Raw genomic sequence first — 17,752 nt, forward strand, 5'->3', positions numbered from 1 at the left:
CAGGAAAAAAAAATCAACTAAATCAAAAATTAAACTAAACAAAAAACAAGCCCTCTTGATGGTGAGTCCAACTGCCCTCCAATGCATAATGATTCTCCCACCACCATGCTAAGTTTTAATGTTCACTAAACAGAGCTTGAGGGTTCTGCATAAAAGTGGTCATTGCACTTGAACATTTAAGGCCTCAACTGCAGGAGATGGTTATCTTTCATCTCTTCATGTTGCTGAAGATGTCTGATGCTTTGGCAGAATGGCTGTATGGACCTTCAGAGCTTGCTGTCTTACTCTGTTAGGCAAAATACATATATATATATATATATATATATATATATATATGTATGTGTATTAGTAGTCAACACTTACTGAATTGGCAAAGTTCTTAAAATAAAAAATTAAAAAAAGATGTTTTAAAAGTGGTTGTAAAGCTGTTTTAGGAGTTTTACAGTTTCCAGGACCTCCTGGCTCGGCTCTAGTGTTGACATGCAGTTTGAAGCAACCCCCTGTATGAACAGATGTGGGCTTTTCCAAACACTCCATCCATCACCTTAAGGTATCAGGATGACAGTCGAGCTGTGGATTTCTGTCTCAAAGCTACCTACAATTTGGAGCGACTACAAGGGATCAAAACGCCTAAAATTGCATGAATGGAAAATCTGGTTGGTTTTTCAGATAGTTAAACAATGGGGGTTGCTATATGAAGAAAGCACCCGATCAAGGATTTCTCATTTCTGAACATGTTAAATTCTTCAAAATGAGTTGAATCTTAAAGGTACCGGTAATGTGTATTGGACACACTTTATTGTGGTGATGCAGACCTGCTTCAACATGAGCGTAGATTCAGCTGATCTAGGTTTCTCAGAAGCGCAACACCACATAACACACGTTTAGGGTAGGCATGTCTGAAGGTTCACCACAATGATCTGGTCACTAAATGTCATTTCATCCATGTTTTTGCACTACCTTGTGTCAAGCTTATGTTCTACAATGTCGCTTCTGTTGGTTCATGATCAAATTAGACCACGAGTTTTACTGTGTGTAATTTACATTATCCCCTGAAGAGCACTGATGACTGCATGCACAGAACATAAATCATTTGGTTCCGTAAGTACATCACATTGGGAAACCATACCCACATTTTTTTTCCCACCAATCTGACCTAATTTTGACTATTTTTTAGTCGTGACAGACTTGACACACCTGCATTTGGACACTTTATGCTACTTTCCCTAGGTGATCCAGTAAAACTCTGTTAGACCTGGATGGGAAACAGTTCTCCTTTTCATCCATGTCTCCAGATGTTTTGTTTGACTCAAATCTGCATTGCTAAAAGACAGTCAGAATATTATCCGGAAGTCGTCACAGTAGTCCAGGCTCAGTGCAGTGCATTTTCCTTGTAAATGTGAGTTTGGCTACATTCATTACTGCTGCTGAGAAGGATCTCATTATGCAACCAGAACCATCCCTTTTATCAGGTCCAGTTAAACCTTTGAGTGAAATAACCTGATAATATGAGTGATAACTATGACAAACATTGTTCAAATGTGCATCTTGTTCCAAAATTCCTTGCAGCACTGAAAGTGAAGCTCAGGTATTTTCATACAGTTATACTAACTGGGGTTTCATGCACAAGTAGATGAGGATGCGCAGCATGTGTTTGTTCCCATTATGAATGACCAAACTTAATGCAGAAATAGTCTATGTAATTTTTGTCTACTTTATCTCTTTTTTCAACCCTTTTAGGCCTCATTTTAATCTCCAACGAAGTTAAATAGAAGATTGTGGCGATTGCGTGACCTTACAGAGACAGATGGCCTTTTCAGCAAGACGACCAAATTATTTTTCTATTTGTGGTCTTTTTTTTTTTTTTTTTAAAGTTTCTGAATTACTGGGAATAGGCAGAGCTAATGGCAACATAATGAGGTTACAAGATGGGAATCACCATGACTAGTATTGAGGAGCTTCAGCCTATAAAACCTTCTGAAAACCCCACTCTTATGTCTAAAATGTATCAAGGCAGCCAAACTTCAAGAAAAACTCACATCTTTAGCAATGAATGCACAGGTTGTTTCTCATTATAGTGGTCTTCATACCCCTTTTGGCCTGATGGCTGTTTTTGTTTGTTTTAAATTGGACAACTCACTTGAATTTATATCATACAAACTTACTTTGACTCAATTCAAAGTTTCAGCCAATTCTTTAAATATATATATATATATATATGATTAATTGTGATTAAAAAATGGTTTATGAACACTGTAAATCTTACTAGGATGTAATAATGCTTTACTGATGCTGAGAGAAACCCCCCTCCTCCAACACTGCCACCCCTGCATTTTACCTTTATTTTCAAATAAATTCAGTAATTCCTGCAGTGGAAAATTTTCCATATAAATGGTGATTTTTGGCCGTGTGATGGCCGAAGCAGTAACCCCCCTTCATAACGTTCACTATAAGAAAAAAAAACATTGAAACAAAATTTCTGTTGCTGTTGTTTCTCTCCCAGTCAACAGCTTATTTGTCTTTGCAGACAATTTACTTCTCCACAATCCTTTGTCAAAATCCTAAAACACGATCATCTGAACATTCTAGTCACACCTCAATACGCCGTTTCAGCTACTTTGTGATCTTCATCCTTGTTTTTGTTCTGTGCATGAAACCCAGCCATCAATCATCCCACCCAACAACTTCTGACCTCCCAGTTATGTCTTACATTTCAATTGGATAATTAAGTGAAATCTGGAAAAATTTTCATAAAACCACAATCAAGCAGCTGCTTTTGATTTTTTTTCCCTCCTGAGGGCTTTTCATGACCATCAAATGAAGTGTAGAAGATCGGTACAATCGTGACGAGTCAGATGAGTTCTTCTTCAGCAGTGTCCTCTTTCAGAATCAAACACTTGTTGATAAAAGGAAATTCAAACAAAGACATCTTTGATCTAATAAAGTTTTATTTTCTTAGAAATGGCCAGTTTCCTGTTTTCTTTTTTTGTCTTTCTAAGAAAGTATACCCCTTTTTCAATTCCAACTAGCATCTACATAATGGTTATTGAATACTTCACAATATATTAAGTCTAGATGTTATGGTACATGCATACAATTCAGGCTGCATGAGGAGCCACAGTCACCACGATACACAAAGTGGGAGACAGGGGGAGGATGGGGGGGGGGGGGGTGGGGGGGGGGGACTGCAGACTGACTCTTCGGTTCCAGTTCAAAAGGAGCTTGGACGCCTCCTACTGAAACCCTCTCCACAAAACACTGACTGAATCAACTTATAAACACACACACACACACACACGCAGAACTTGCACTGTACATGACACACATTTACACACACCTCTTTATACAAGTGTGGAGCAACTCCACCTGCCATTTAAACTAACACACTGGAGAGGGTTTATAGTGTTTAAATGAGATTCTCTTTCACAGAAAGAATTTCACCACTGGGACATTGGGAGTTTCTGCAGTTTGACGAGTCGGGAAGAGGGACGCTAACCAAAGAAAAATAATAATTATAATAATATATAATAAAATAAAAGACATTCAAATACAGTCAGCTTTTTGCTTGAAAATACAAAACTACATGAGAAAGCATTGAAATAAAATCCATTGATCAGAACATATTTAAAAAAAACAAACAAAAACAAACAAAAAAAACAACAACAAAAAAAAAAAGCCCAAGTGCTCCATCACACTCACACAATCTTGCTTTTTATTCACACACAGAACAACATCCACCCATCTGTCGCCTAGTTACAACTACCCAGCCAGCCAATCGGGAGGGCAGTTGTGAGGAAGCAGGAAGTCTCTGACAGCAGTACTTGAGAACAAGAAGAAGAACAGGAAGGCCTGGAGCTGAGGATTATTCGGGGTGGAGTTCACACTCAAAGTGCTATCAACTGACCTCTACCGCCTCTCAGCACAACCCCTTTTCTTCCCATCTTCTTTGTTTATAGACTGCAGTAAGAAATGGTCCAATGAGGAATCTCTTGTGGCTGTTCTGTCAGTCTACCCTCAGCTCAGCTGCTCCCTCTGCTGCGGCATTTCAGGCTGCAGCGGTGGGAAGTTGCTTCCCCTGCAGCCTCTTCCACGTTGAGCCCGTCTGAGAGCGCCGCAATGAGAGTCTCTCTGGGTCCTTATGGCTGCAAGTGGATGTGTGAATGTGACTGTGTGTGTAAGGCTGTGTGCAATGTAATGTGTTTGTATGCTTATGTGAGGGTGTTAACTCAACCAGATGTTCTTCAATTGTGTTGGAGCGTGTTGGACTCGATGGGCGGCGCGGAGTCATACAAAGTGTCTGTGTCATGTGTGGGCTCTCCAGCCAGCGTGCACGGGTTGGACAACGTTCCTGCTCCGCAGTCACAGAAAAACCTGGAGCAGAAATACCAGAGATTATAAACTGAACTTATATCAAAGCTTTGGAGCAAGCATGTTAAAACGGTACAAACAAGATCTGGATTACCCCTTAAAGAACCTAACCATTATTTAAATAAATTTAAAAAAAAAAAAAGAAAAAAAAAAAGAAAAAGAAATTTGTTTTAGATAAGGTCATTTAAAAAAAAAGTACAAACATTTTTAGGGATATTTAACATTTATTAACATGTGGTATGTCAAATTTTTAGAGTGCAAGCTTCTGCTTACTGGTGTCCACAAACAGACAAAACACAAACACAGGATTTTGAGCAAAGTTTGTACCATTAAGTAATGCCAAATGTCTGAAACTGTATGTATCATTTATGTCACGCTGGGTTCTTATGGGTTAAAACAGAACAAGTAAAGAAAAGACAGCGATCTTACCGATCATGCCGTATAAATTCTACATCATGTCCTTGGTGGCATTTTTTGATGCAGTTAACACAGATGGCGTTCCTATCTGTTGTATTACAGGTGTGACACCTGGAGAGACAAAGGAATTGACTTTAATAAGAATGGGTAAAGAAATGAAACATGACAGAGACAAATAGAAAATCAACAGCCAATAAATACAATTAGAATATATGCCTACATAAGTTGGGTAAGTTTGATCATTTACAAAAAATTTAAAAAAAAAAAAAAAAAAAAAAAAATCACAACTTCACATTTTGTCAGTCAACAAAACACCATCTATAATAACACTTCTGTCTGTTTGCACACCTGACATTACAAACAGGAGGATTCTGGGAACAGATACTATGGAAATATGGTTGTATGCATCTCTTAAATAAGAGGTTAGAAATACAACAACAAAAGAAGTAGCTTCGACTTTACACATAATCCCAGCAGGAAGCTTAGACATGCACACTCAAATGTGCATGTGTCTATACATTTGACCAGTGCAGTATTTGACAGACAGCTCCAAGAAGTAGCAGAGAATCAATATCTCGACACAACCGCAGCACCAAGCTGGCACAAATTCTTATTTAGCTCTACTTAGGTGTATAAAAGCTGACCTGTAGAAGTCGTGCATGGGGTAACTGGTGTAACTAGAGATCTTGTAGAGACACTGCCCTCTGCTCACTGCCTTCTCAATTGCATCCTGGTTATTCTGAATCTTGTTATCTGAAAGTGCAGAAATAGAAAATGAGGGTGGTCATTGAGCAGAAATATAACAACCAGACTGGTCCAACCTTTAAATGTCACAAAGCAGTTACTAACCTTTCATAGTGACGTTAACTCCAGAGGCCAGAAACAGACCTCCAAAGCGGTTGTTGAAGATCTGGTTGCCCTCCAGTGTTGCAGTGGCATGGTTGGTGATTTCTATGCCTAGATAAGGAAATGAGAAACGTGCCGTTTGCAAAGGGAGAAAAGTTGAGAGGAAATCTGTGTTTGTCAAACCAACCTGCTGCAAAGCCATCAAAAATGCGATTCTTGCGAAGTATTGGATGACTGTTGGTGCTGATCAGCACACCGGCTTGGGCATTTCGGAAGATGTCATTCTCTTCCAGCAAACCTACAGGGAATAAAATGATATAATTGGCGATAGAGGATATGTACTGGAATGACAGGACAGAAACATTCAGGTAGAAATACTCTAAGTACATTCACACATGTCAAGTTAGGTAGCGAGCTAAATTGACTAAATTCAAAACTTGCAGAGGTGTCAAACTCCAGTCCTCAAGGACCGGTAAGTATCCGGTATCCAGCAGGTTTTTGTTGTTCCTCTCTACCAACACATCTGATTCAAATCAAATGGAGCCAGCTGCTTCTTGTCAACCTGTGTATTAATTTAAGTCAGGTGTGTTGGAGCATGGAGACAACAAAACCATGCAGGATACCGGTCCTTGAGGACTGGAGTTTGACACCTGCGTTCAAGAGGTTTGTTTAACAAACTCAGACCTGGAGAGAAACAGCCACACAAAGTACCAGAAGTTAAGATTTTTGTTGCAGCCAAAGTAAAGGATTCCAAAATATACAAAAACAACCATGTTCTGAACATTTCCTTAAAATATTTCACATTACTTTTCTTTAAAATCTCTCTAAAATAATGTAGAGACCCCAAAGACCTTAGCAGCCTGGATAAAGAAAAAAACACTTTAAGGTTCCTTTAGGTAGCATTTATTTGGCTTTCAGCAGTTCACAAGTATGGCCCACATTGAGAGGCAGGATTCAGTATTTTGCCTATGAATGCTTTCACAAGTATTTTAGGAAAATTCTGGGTTGAAATAGTAACTATCCAACAAAAGAGAAGCCATAGATCCTGAGCTACAATCATCTCTGCCCCTAACTGCAGTCTGAAATAAAACGGGGGTGTCCAAAGTTGGTCCTTGATGGCTGCTGTCCTGCAGGTTTAGGATGTTTCCTGCTTCAGCACATCTGAATCAGATTAGCAGGTCAACATGCTTGAGAACGTAACAAGATGTTTAAGGAAAGTCACAAGTGATTTTGTACTATAGATTTAACCCATGTGCAGTTTCTGTTTAGTTTTGACAGTTTTCAGTCAGATGACTCAGTGCAAGTTTGCCGTGCTCTTTCTGACATTTCAAAGATGCTCCTACAATTTTTAAATCTTTCCACTAAGTTAATGATGACTGATATATCCATAAATGAGTGTGTTGCATCATCCAGTCTATCACCCTGTTTGCTTGTCATCAGAGTCTACGAAAGACGAGATAAGAAGGTAAGCTAACCTTCGTTGACAAACAGTGATGTGCATAATGGCACGTTTGTTTTTCTAATGCTTGAATTTTAACATTCAAAGTCCAGTTAGTTTGAATCCAACAGCTTTTTTCTCCCCTTTTATTATATTCAGTCATTTTATAAAACTCATCTTTGTGTTTCCTGCCTGAGTGGAAAAAGCTCAAATAGCAACAGTTTGAGTGTGAGTACAATAAAACAAGATCTATAGCAGGAATCACTGACCATTTGGGCTCAAGTCCTGCAGGCTTTAGATGTTACCCTGCTGCAACATACCTGACAAATAATGTGGACATCGTGAGGCTGGTTTAGAGCTTCACAAGCTGTTTGAGATAGGGATGCACCGATCCACTTTTTGGGAGTTCTGATCCCATACTGATATCTGAAACTTGAATATCTGCTGATACAGATTTTTGCCGATACCAAATCTGTTTATGTGAACATTATTGTGACTATGGTTATTATTGCTGTTATAACTTTGTAAGATTTAATTAGGTTGTAATAAGTTACCCATCCTTTCTGAAGTTACCTCACCAATATAAATATAACAACATTACAGATCTAACAATTTCAACAAGTTTTAATTTGATTTGGCTCATTTTACCTGAATACAACTATAAATGTGTGGTTTTGAAACAAAGATCTCGCTTTTAGTGGAACAAAAAATGTCACATTTTAACATTCAAGGCATTTATTTCTTTTAAAACATGTCAGAAGCATGTCATCAAACACACCTGTGCTAGCTTGACGCGTGTGGTATTGGGTATCGGTTGTGGTATCGGTACATTTTTAATACCAAGTACGAGTACACACACTTGGTATTGAGCCGATACAGCTACTGGTATCGGTGCATCCCTAGCTTGAGATTCATCTCCTTTATTTCAGGGGTGTTGTAGCAGGGAAAAACCTAAAACCTGCAGGGCAGTGACTTAAAAGACCCAAAGTTGGTGATACCTGATCTTTAGTAACTGCAGACATTTTGTCATCATAAAAACATACAACATGATATATTCCTTTATTTCATTTCCCCTCTTTCAGAAACCTTATGGAAAGTCTATGACTACGCTGAAGACGGGGGAAATATTTAAGTGCTTTGTGAAACCGGTCGCAGCTTGTTCCATAATTAGCCTTAATGAAGATGTAAAATCATGATAAGTACCTCTGCCTCCGTTGAAAATGCAGATGCCTCCATCTCTGCCATCATGAATTTTGTTTCTTCTCAGTGTGGGATTGCTGTCTGTTTTGATCCACACTCCAGCCATGGCATTGTCAAAGATCTCATTGTCCTCGATAAAGCCCAGACCTGTAAAATAAAACATCAAAATAAATAAAACTTAAAAAAACCCACATTGTATAGGAGAATAATGGAGTTACAGATACATACCTGAGTTGTAGACTAAAATCCCTCCATTCTGGCCTCCCCAGATCTTGTTGCGCCTTATCTTTGGGTTGCTCCCAGTTCTGTGAAAAATAAAAACGATGTTGTCATGTTTGAAAATAAAACATGAATTTGTACACGTCAAACCTTAAAATAAAGATTTCAAATATGCAAGCACAGAAATACGAGCAAAGTACATAAAAACTAAGCTGCTTTACTCATTACCTTTCTGACAGGTGAATTATTACCTTATTTGTACACCCGAGTACATGTGGTTGTAGATGTCATTGTCTTCCAACACACCATGTCCATTGTCATAGAAATACACACCAACCTAAAGGAAGAGAATTAAGAAATGAAAAAGGTTTTGATCACAATTAATATTTAGAAATATAAATTTACTTTACAACTTTTCCTATCCTTTTAGCAACTTATTTAAAAGAGAAGCAAAGAAAAATAAACCCGTGTGACATTTTTTAGCTACTTTTGAGGGGGTGTTTGTTCAGTGCTAGTCTCCTCACTGCCGGCACCTGCTGCTGCTGACGGTTCAGAATATGGGCTCGGTCCAATTCAAGGGCAAAGTAGTTCACAGCAGCTTGACAACAATATTTGGTGAAAGTTTAAAATAACAAAAAGCCTGTCAGGTGTAAAACATTTTCTAAAATGAAAAAACGTTAAAATTTCAAGCATTATTGCACAATGGCTGCTATATGTATCATCTAATCCAGAAAAAAAAACATGGATCCTACTTTATTTATGCTGCAGATAGAAGCACAAATGTGTGTCAAACGAGTACGGCAACTCTGTATGGACACTGATTTATTGTGCAGCCTTTTAGTGATGATGCACAGCAACTTAAATGTTTTTCTAGCACAGTTACCTAATTTGGTCCAATGAAAGCAGCAATCAAGCAGATTTTGAATGTATTTGTGTCAAGTGTGTTGGAGCAGGCATCACATGGAAAACCTGCTGGACTGCGGCTCTGGTAAGATCCGGTTTATTACACATGTTGTAGCAGTTATGAAATTTGAGCCAGTTTAGATTAATTCACTTTTCTGAAATCCCGTCAGCAACAGAACAGATTATAATACCTGCTTGCCGCTGTGGATGCGGTTCTTGCGGAGAACAGGAGTGCTGCCTGTGGTCACCCAGACTCCAGCCAACGTGTTGCTGTAAACCTCATTTTCCTCGATTACACCCTGGCCTTTCTCGTGCTGGAACACAAAGCAGGATCAGCTGTCAAAAAACCTCCAACGTTAAGATTTTAACCTTTGATCAAACACTGAGAAGTTATCATAAAACTGCCACTCTGCTGCTACTTAATGAAAGAATGTATTTACCACATAGATGCCTCCATGCTGACCGTCATGGATTTTGTTGTGCCGCACAATGGGGCAGCTATTGGTTCGGATCTGGATTCCAGCCAAGGCGTTTCCATAGATGTCGTTGCTCTCTATCAAACCTCGCCCGTCTCCAAATATGTAGACCCCTCCTTGGTTACCGTTGAAAATAGCATTTCCCCTGAATTCAAGAGGGAAAAATGAGGTGAACTGTCCAAAGATTAACTTCAGAATGACTACAGATACCGTGAAGGCTGTGTTTTTACCGTATCGTCGGGTCACTGTTGGACGTGATCCACACACCGGCAAAGTTATTGGCATAAATTTTGTTCTCTATAAACTGGCCCCGCCCCTTCTCGTGGACATAGATGCCTCCTGTTTGGCCGTGGTGGATCTCACAGCGCACAACTGTGGGGTTGGCGTATGCCTTCACCTCAAAGCCTGCTATGCGATTTCTGTGGATGTTGCAGTTCTCAAAGTAACCCTGAAACACAGAAAACACTGCTTAAGTGGTCTGTGATGTTTCTTCCACAAAAAGCCAAATCATAGCAGATATCATTTACCATGCCATGGTCAAATGTGAACACTCCAACATCGCGTCCGTGGTGAATGTGGTTACGTCTAATGATGGGATTACCATGATTTTTCACCCAAATTCCTGCTAGCGCATTGTTGCTGATTTCATTGTCTTCATAAATGCCCTGAAACAAAACAGGGTGATCAAAGGTATTGGCGAATATATGACCATTTGTTGATTTAAAGCAAGGAATATAATAATCATTACCTGTGCATGGTCCGTAATGTACAGTCCTACGTTCTCACAGTCGCTGATGTTGCAGTGTTTGATGGTTGGACAGGCCCCTTGTCCGCTCACACACACAGCCGAACCCACTAAACACAATAAAAGAGGAGGGGTCGCACAACATTAATTTGTAGGAAAAACAAAACAACATTTGAAGGAAAAAAAAAAAAAAAAAAAACAGACAGGGGTGCATATTGTCACAGCTGTGAAGCATTAACTGTCCATAAATAATCTAAACTAACTACTCAGAAAATAAACAATCACAGTTTGACTAAATAAGACATAAAATGTGTATTTATAAGTCATTTTAATGCTGAATACAATAACTTGTATAACCTCATTTAGCAAGCAACCTCGTTTTGAGGAGCTACTTATGAGACAATAAAAACAATTATAAGAATGGAACTGTTTAAAATAATTGTAGGATGTGTTGAATTTTCATTGCTCAGCATCTCAGGTGGGTGAAAGACTGAACTCTTGTCATTCCAAGACATGAATTTTCTTGTTCAGCCATCCTGATGATTTACTTGTGTGTTTGGGGTCAGAGTCTCCTGCAGGAGCTCCGTTTTTTAAAAAAAATTATAAATCCATCAACTCTATCTGGGTTGCAAATTGTGTTCATTCAGTAGTGGCTTCAACAGTCCTGAAAAATCTGCTTGCAAGACAGTTTGCCTTGATGAACAGTTAGGTCATTACTTATATGTTGAAAGAAGGAGCTTTTTTTTCATGTTATCCATCTCTAAAAATATAGAATTTATTTAATAAAACAACAAGCAATTATCCCAGAGTGTCAACTTCTTCTTGCTACTATATAATACACACTCGAATGCAAGAAAACATTCATATTAGGGGGTGGGTAAAGGTGGGTCAAGTTGTGTACCGCTGATACTGAGAAACTTAAAAAAAGCAGAAAAGAAGAGCCCAGACAGTGTGTAAAGTACACAAGATGGCTAACCTAGAAAGTCAACCAGCATCCTCTACATAAAAAACATAGCACACAGAAGCACTTTAGCTTCTATGTAGCTGAACTAATATACACTATATTTGAAGTACTACAAATATTTAAAACATTTTACTTTTCTATCTAAAAAAAGGATAAAAGACCCCCGGATTGTAACTCCTGTAAACCAGAGAAACACCAAGCAAGCGATGTCCAACCTTCAATCCAGTTAAAAAGAGGGCAAAGCACATTACAGACTACAGCAACTTAAATTTCCAAGAGTTCGAGAGGATCATTCAGTCTTTTGGACATTAATAAATAACTTGGAGCAAAGAAAAACTACAATCTCAAAGCCCTTCTATTGTCAGTGAAATTATATGACCAGTCACTATTTGTTTCCTCAATAAGACACTTAAGTTATTTAACTTTTCATTGTTTCAAAAAAAAAAAAAAAATCACTTTGACAGTAACATGCAGATGTATCAGATGTGTCAGAGGAAACAAAAGAGACGTGGTCCACCCTGTGACAGTCCAGCACTACTAAGGACCAATACGGGAATAAGTGACAAGAGCAGCATATAAATAACTAAGATATACAGCTCATGGATTTTAAATGCCAGTGACATTTAATGGTACGTGCCTTTAATCAGACAATAGATACAAGCAGGTTTCGGTCTCGTGTTACATTAAAATGCATACAACTGGGACAGATCTTTATGATTTTCCAAAAATGCAAATTTTCCTCATAAAATAATCAATCTGTCAACTATAGAAGTTAATGCAATTGAAACTAAGTGGGGAAAAAACAACTTCACAAAAACCAAATGCTTTAGCTTCTTACTTTGGGGCAGAGTGAAAATACTCATCAACTTCAGCTTCAACAGAAACAGCAGAAAAACACAAAGAGCTGTATGATACCATGTTAAAATGGTGCAGCAGTCCACCAGGAGTAACTTTTGCCAAGCTGAAGCTTCAAGAAGCACTTTTTTTTTCCCCTTCTGTCTTTTTGAAACAAGAGTAGCATGTTATTACCTGTGCATGTGGAGCGGATGATACAGTGGTCAATGTTAGGGCTGCAGTTGACCGTGATCTCCAGACAGTGGTGAGCGTTATGGTGCTGTGCCGATTTATCATCTGGATTAAACTGAGGAGAGAAAAGCCATGGAGGTCAGATGCACAACATGATTACTGACAACCCGTCTGTCGACCCACCACTTCCACATTGGACTTCTGTCTCAAAAAAAAAACAAAACAAAAAAAACAAAAGGGGTATTATTGCCACTAATACCTCAAGCTTATAACAGAATATGAAGTGGAATGAAGATACTTTATGCCGCATCACCACACGATGAAAGCCATCAAAAGCATACGGACATAAACGTTCTTTTTTCACAATAAATGGGTTAGCCTTTAAATCTTAAAGGTGCAGATAAAAAATAAAGTTCAAAATTATACCATCTGCTTTTATATCAAGCCGTCAACCCCCCCAAGTTTGTAAGAAAAACATGGAAATACGAGGTATACATTTACCTTGATGGTCATATATCCCACATATGCATCTTCTGAGCCCTCCATGAAAACAAATGTAGAGTCTCTCGTATTTTCTATCACCACCTTGTCTGCTACTTTTCCAGGAGCTGAAGAGGAAAAAAAAAGACCACTCGTTTACACGGAAATACACACAACTGATGGTGTATCCCAGTTTTAGGAGAAGTACAGACTGCATGTGGCAGAAGCATCACATCTTCAGCACCTCTCAGTGAAGACAACATACTTACCTGCACCAATCATAGTGATGGGAGACTCTATATAAATCCACTCATCTGTATAGATGCCAGAATGAACAAAGATGAGACCGTCAAAGTGGGCCTCTTGTACCCCACCCAGAGCATCCTCAATGGTATCGTAATACTGAGAGGGGGAAAAAAAAAAAACAAAACAAAACAAAAAAACAAACATAAAAAACAGGTTGAACATACATGTACTTAAAATAAAGAGGGCAATTTAGCCCTCAAGTCTGCAAGTAAATATATAAGCTATAGAATGCCAAAATACACATAAGAAAGCTTTTCTCTTCAGCTGCAGGCTTTTAACTTACCAGCATATTCTCCCTTCCTTTGTATCTGCTGGGGTTACTGTAGAAATGCTCGGCAAAACCTGGCTTCACATGCGCACCTTTATACTACAACACAGAAAACACCAAGATAAGTACATGTTGGCTTACATGGTTTTTATTTAACAGACTGCCCTTTGTAGCAGAGCAAAAAAGTTTAGCTTTTAAAGTTAAATGTTAAAGTGAAGCTTTTCAAAAAGAACATTGCAGGTAGTATATTTGCTCCCCAAGAAGGTGACGTGGTCAAAGTACACCACCTTTTGCAGTTACAATGACTGTCGTTCACAAGCAAAAGTTGAGCACGTAACAACAACATATAGCTGAATCGCAAACTGACCACAACAGATGATGTGGCTCAAGAACATAATTATCAAAAACAATATAAATTTTTTGTGATAGACACAGCTATAATGGATCCTTAACTACCCCAACATAAACATTAGCTGATACCAAGAAGGAAGACGCCTTCAAAAACTAATTTACAAGTGCATTCAATGTTTAATTTCTACTAAATGTTCAACTACAATCAAACAGGCACCCCAACTCTGCAGTAACATATATAACATTTACAGTTAGACAGTTTCAGGTCCATGTAATAATTTGTTACAAAACATTAGAGTTATAAGATTACATATTACATTAAATAAATGGGGGGAGAAGCTTTCAAGCAAACTTGTCACAACAATTTCCTTAAATAGAAAATACAAAGGATTAAAAGAGTGCTTCAAAATAACCACAAATAAATGATATTGAAACTGAAAAGGCACTTAGACTCAGTTTCATTTTACATGAACAGTAAAACTGAGGCTGTAAAGGGAAATTAGTAGGATTATATATGTACTTGTGACAAAAATGAGTCATAACTACACCACATGCTAGGTTTTACTTTGAAATGTTCATAATGGCTTAGTTAAGCACAACTTTTAATAGTTTTTTTTTTTTTTTTTTTTTTTAAAAATAAATAGACATTTAAAAAGCAAATATCCAAATATTTACTTCATTTCTTATGTGCTAAAACAGGCCAAATTATCTTAACTTTCTAGGACATATAAAGCATAGCAAAACTGTCCTTTCGTTATTGCAAAATATGTAAAGAAGTTAAAACACACACACCAAAAGCATAAATAAATGATTATTATGATAATGCAGACTAACTTACCAGCTGCTGAAAGCTTTCCTTCCAGGGATTTGGGTGTTCATGCTCCTCAGGACTGACCTGATAGAACCTACCAGGCTCGGGATGCATCATGGGACGAGTATACTCAAACACCTCCATGTATAGCCGTTTCCTAAAATATCATGAGACACATATAAAAATCAATCTTAGCTGTCTGTGTTCTAATGACAATAACATGCAAAGGTAAGGTCAAAACTGAGTTCATGTCTTCAGCAGCACCCACCATAGGATGGGGTCGTTTGCTAGCTGGCTGAATCTCTTGCAGACACAAGCTGCTTGGCAAAGGTCTTGCTCCAATAAGTAAGAGAAAATCTTCAAAACAACCTCATCTGGAAGCTTCTGCTGCAGATATTGTTCTGCTGGGGCTGCTAAAAATACACAAATACACAGAATATCAGTGGGAAGAAAATCTTATCCTTTCAAGCTCAATGAGTACTGCTTCTTTACACATACTAACAAAAAACCCCCCATAATGTTCAACCCCTTGCACCACCCCCAAAAAACAACAAAATCCTAAAACCTAATCTTAAAACATAAAACACTCTGCTTATGCAGCTGCAAAGTATTAACACACACCTGGCAGGTCGTGGCTCTTACCGGACACTCGTGCCCGCTTGGCTCGATGGCCAAAGGCCTCTGTTGATGAAGTGGAAGCTCCCTAAAACAAAAAGCAAGCAGGATATAAACATCAAGCCAAGATCCAAGCACTCGACAGAGAAGCTCAATGATCTGTCAAAATCTTATTGTCATTTTAGAGGAAAATAAACCAAATTAGCATTTCTCTTTTAATCCTGTGTGTTGGCAGTCTCCAACCTGTGATGTAGACCCTCAAACTGCAGTCAATTTCCCATAACATGCAAGACAGAGCTATAGCCTAACCTCCATTGGGCCCTTGCTGGGGCAGGCAGAGGCGGTGGCAGAGGCAGCTGCGGTTCTCTTGGGAAGCAGGGTCTTGCGTCGGAGCAGATAGGGACTGTTCTGAGCACCTGGACCGGACTCTTCAATAGCCATTTCTGCTGCAGGAGCCTCCTCATCTAAACACAAAAATCAAGTGATGTCTTATCATTAATCCACAGTCTATAATTACAATTACATAATCAAAGCTGCAAAATAAAGCAGGACCATAATTTAAACAAAACATAAAACAAACAAACAAAAACATTAACCATTTATCTAATAAGCCTAAATAATCTACATTGTGTGGAAGCTTTTGCACAACAAAAACGTGCAGGAAATGCAGCATACATTGCTGACAGAGGTTTCTACATTAAGCTTGCATGCAATGTGACAACTGCGCAGACCACAGCCAGGGTTATAGTTGGTAAGGCAGACAAAGGTTGGTGATTGATAAAGGCAGATGCGCTCTCTGCAGCTAAGACGCATTTTTTTGTTTCAAGTTTGGTGGCTCCTAATAAATACCAGCCAGTGTGCATTTGCGTCTTAACCGGACAGGACCACACTCGTCTTTTGTGCCGCTGTCAAATTAGTGGGCCGCAAATGAAGTCGATTAGACGTGCGGCTAATGTCTAAAAACTGAACTGCGTAGCTGGCAAATCCGCGGTGTAAACAAATCAAGCCACGGCTAGCAGGCGCCGGCAGTGAAGACGGGCATGTTTGCTCAATCTGATAACAAGCTTGGTTTTCACACAACAGACCAAAAGCACATACAAATGATCCCAGTGAATTCCTACAAATCACACAGTATCATCTATCACAGCTGATCTCTGTGGCCTCTTGAAGCCGAGGAAGCTAGTTAGCATTGCCTGCTAATGTTTTTGTTAACGTTACACCCCAAAAATGGCAGTCCTCAGATTTACACCTTCATAAAGGGTTGTGACAGCTGGGAATGCAGCGGCCGAGCAAACACTAAGCTTGTGATTAGTGCTTGTGAAGTCGATCCTTTTTTCCCCCTTCAGCTGAGGAATATGAACCACAAATGATGACCGTGTAGCTACATACGCATTACGTTAAACGCAGACAACCCCCAACCTCCTCTTAACCTCGTAAGCTAGCTAGCCCCGATCACTCAAGCCAAACAAAGCGCGGCCTGGCCCGAGCCACAGAGCGAGAAGCCTCGGGTTTTCCTGATAAACCCGCCGCCTGTAGCGCAGCCGAGCAAGTCAGAGGAAAATCATGGTTACGTAAAGACTTTTACAGCTTAGTATGAAACCATAAGCTGACCGTGGCCTGGCTTACCTCTGTCCCCGTTGTTCCGTTCGGGTTGTACCGGGCGCGGCCTCGACACTCGCCTGGGTCTCCTGTTGGTGGCTCTGACGGAGTTCATCTGGGGAGTTGGTTGTCGAAATATAGACCGCTATCCTCGACCGCCCGATGCTAAATTTATCCGTCGACCCAAACTGCCACCCAGACAATCTTTTTCTCAGTTAACCCCCAAACAATTGCGAACAAAAAAAGCAATGGTATGTGGAGTGTAATTGCGTTTTTTTTTTCTTTCCGTGGTGTCACAGCTCCCCCCAGCTTCAATGCTCGGTGCCAGCTCCGTCTCTGTCTGTAGCAGGAGGAGCCATTAACCCACACGGGAAACAATCGCGAGAAAAAAATAACAGAATGTGAACTTGACCAATCAAATAAGGTGTTTTATATTTGTCTCTTACAATGACCAATCAGAAGCTCCATATTAAACTAGTTAACAAACCTATATGTTAGGGTTGGGAATCGGTCAAGCGGCGATCTGACCAACGCAGATCAAAGGGCTCTCCAGTCATAAGTTTGTACGTTTTGCAACTTAAGCTCTCATTGTATAATGTGTAAGGGTTAGAGATCAATTTTGTGACATAATGTCACCTTTAGAATAGCCTTAAAATTGTTTATTATTATTTAAAAATAATTTAAAGATGAATCATGCTTTTATTGCTTTTAAATAAAATA

The 17,752-nt window shown here is 39.1% G+C and overlaps 1 protein-coding gene across 3 annotated transcripts; it reads right to left on the minus strand.

The window, feature by feature from the left end:
- Window positions 1–2,989: 2,989 nt before the first annotated feature.
- fbxo11b (F-box protein 11b) lies at window positions 2,990–17,345 on the minus strand. Of its 3 annotated transcripts, none has more exons than XM_079260493.1 (22): window positions 17,060–17,345; window positions 15,743–15,897; window positions 15,461–15,521; window positions 15,087–15,231; window positions 14,846–14,975; window positions 13,672–13,755; window positions 13,352–13,484; window positions 13,104–13,210; window positions 12,606–12,717; window positions 10,616–10,722; window positions 10,395–10,532; window positions 10,098–10,315; window positions 9,832–10,012; window positions 9,583–9,705; window positions 8,740–8,825; window positions 8,498–8,574; window positions 8,273–8,416; window positions 5,819–5,929; window positions 5,635–5,742; window positions 5,430–5,538; window positions 4,798–4,896; window positions 2,990–4,371 (listed from the first exon to the last, which is right to left on the minus strand). In XM_079260493.1, exons 1-22 carry the CDS (start codon window positions 17,145–17,147, stop codon window positions 4,242–4,244), a joined length of 2,646 nt encoding a protein of 881 aa, XP_079116619.1. In that variant the 5' UTR covers window positions 17,148–17,345; the 3' UTR covers window positions 2,990–4,241. The 3 variants fall into 3 exon arrangements, with proteins under 3 accessions (XP_079116619.1, XP_079116618.1, XP_079116617.1); XM_079260492.1 differs by having other exon boundaries at window positions 15,087–15,228; window positions 15,440–15,521; XM_079260491.1 differs by having other exon boundaries at window positions 15,440–15,521.
- Between the last annotated feature and the right edge of the window lie 407 nt (window positions 17,346–17,752).

Source organism: Telmatherina bonti (genome assembly GCF_933228915.1).
Source record: "Telmatherina bonti genome assembly, chromosome: 21".
Lineage (NCBI taxonomy): Eukaryota > Metazoa > Chordata > Actinopteri > Atheriniformes > Telmatherinidae > Telmatherina > Telmatherina bonti.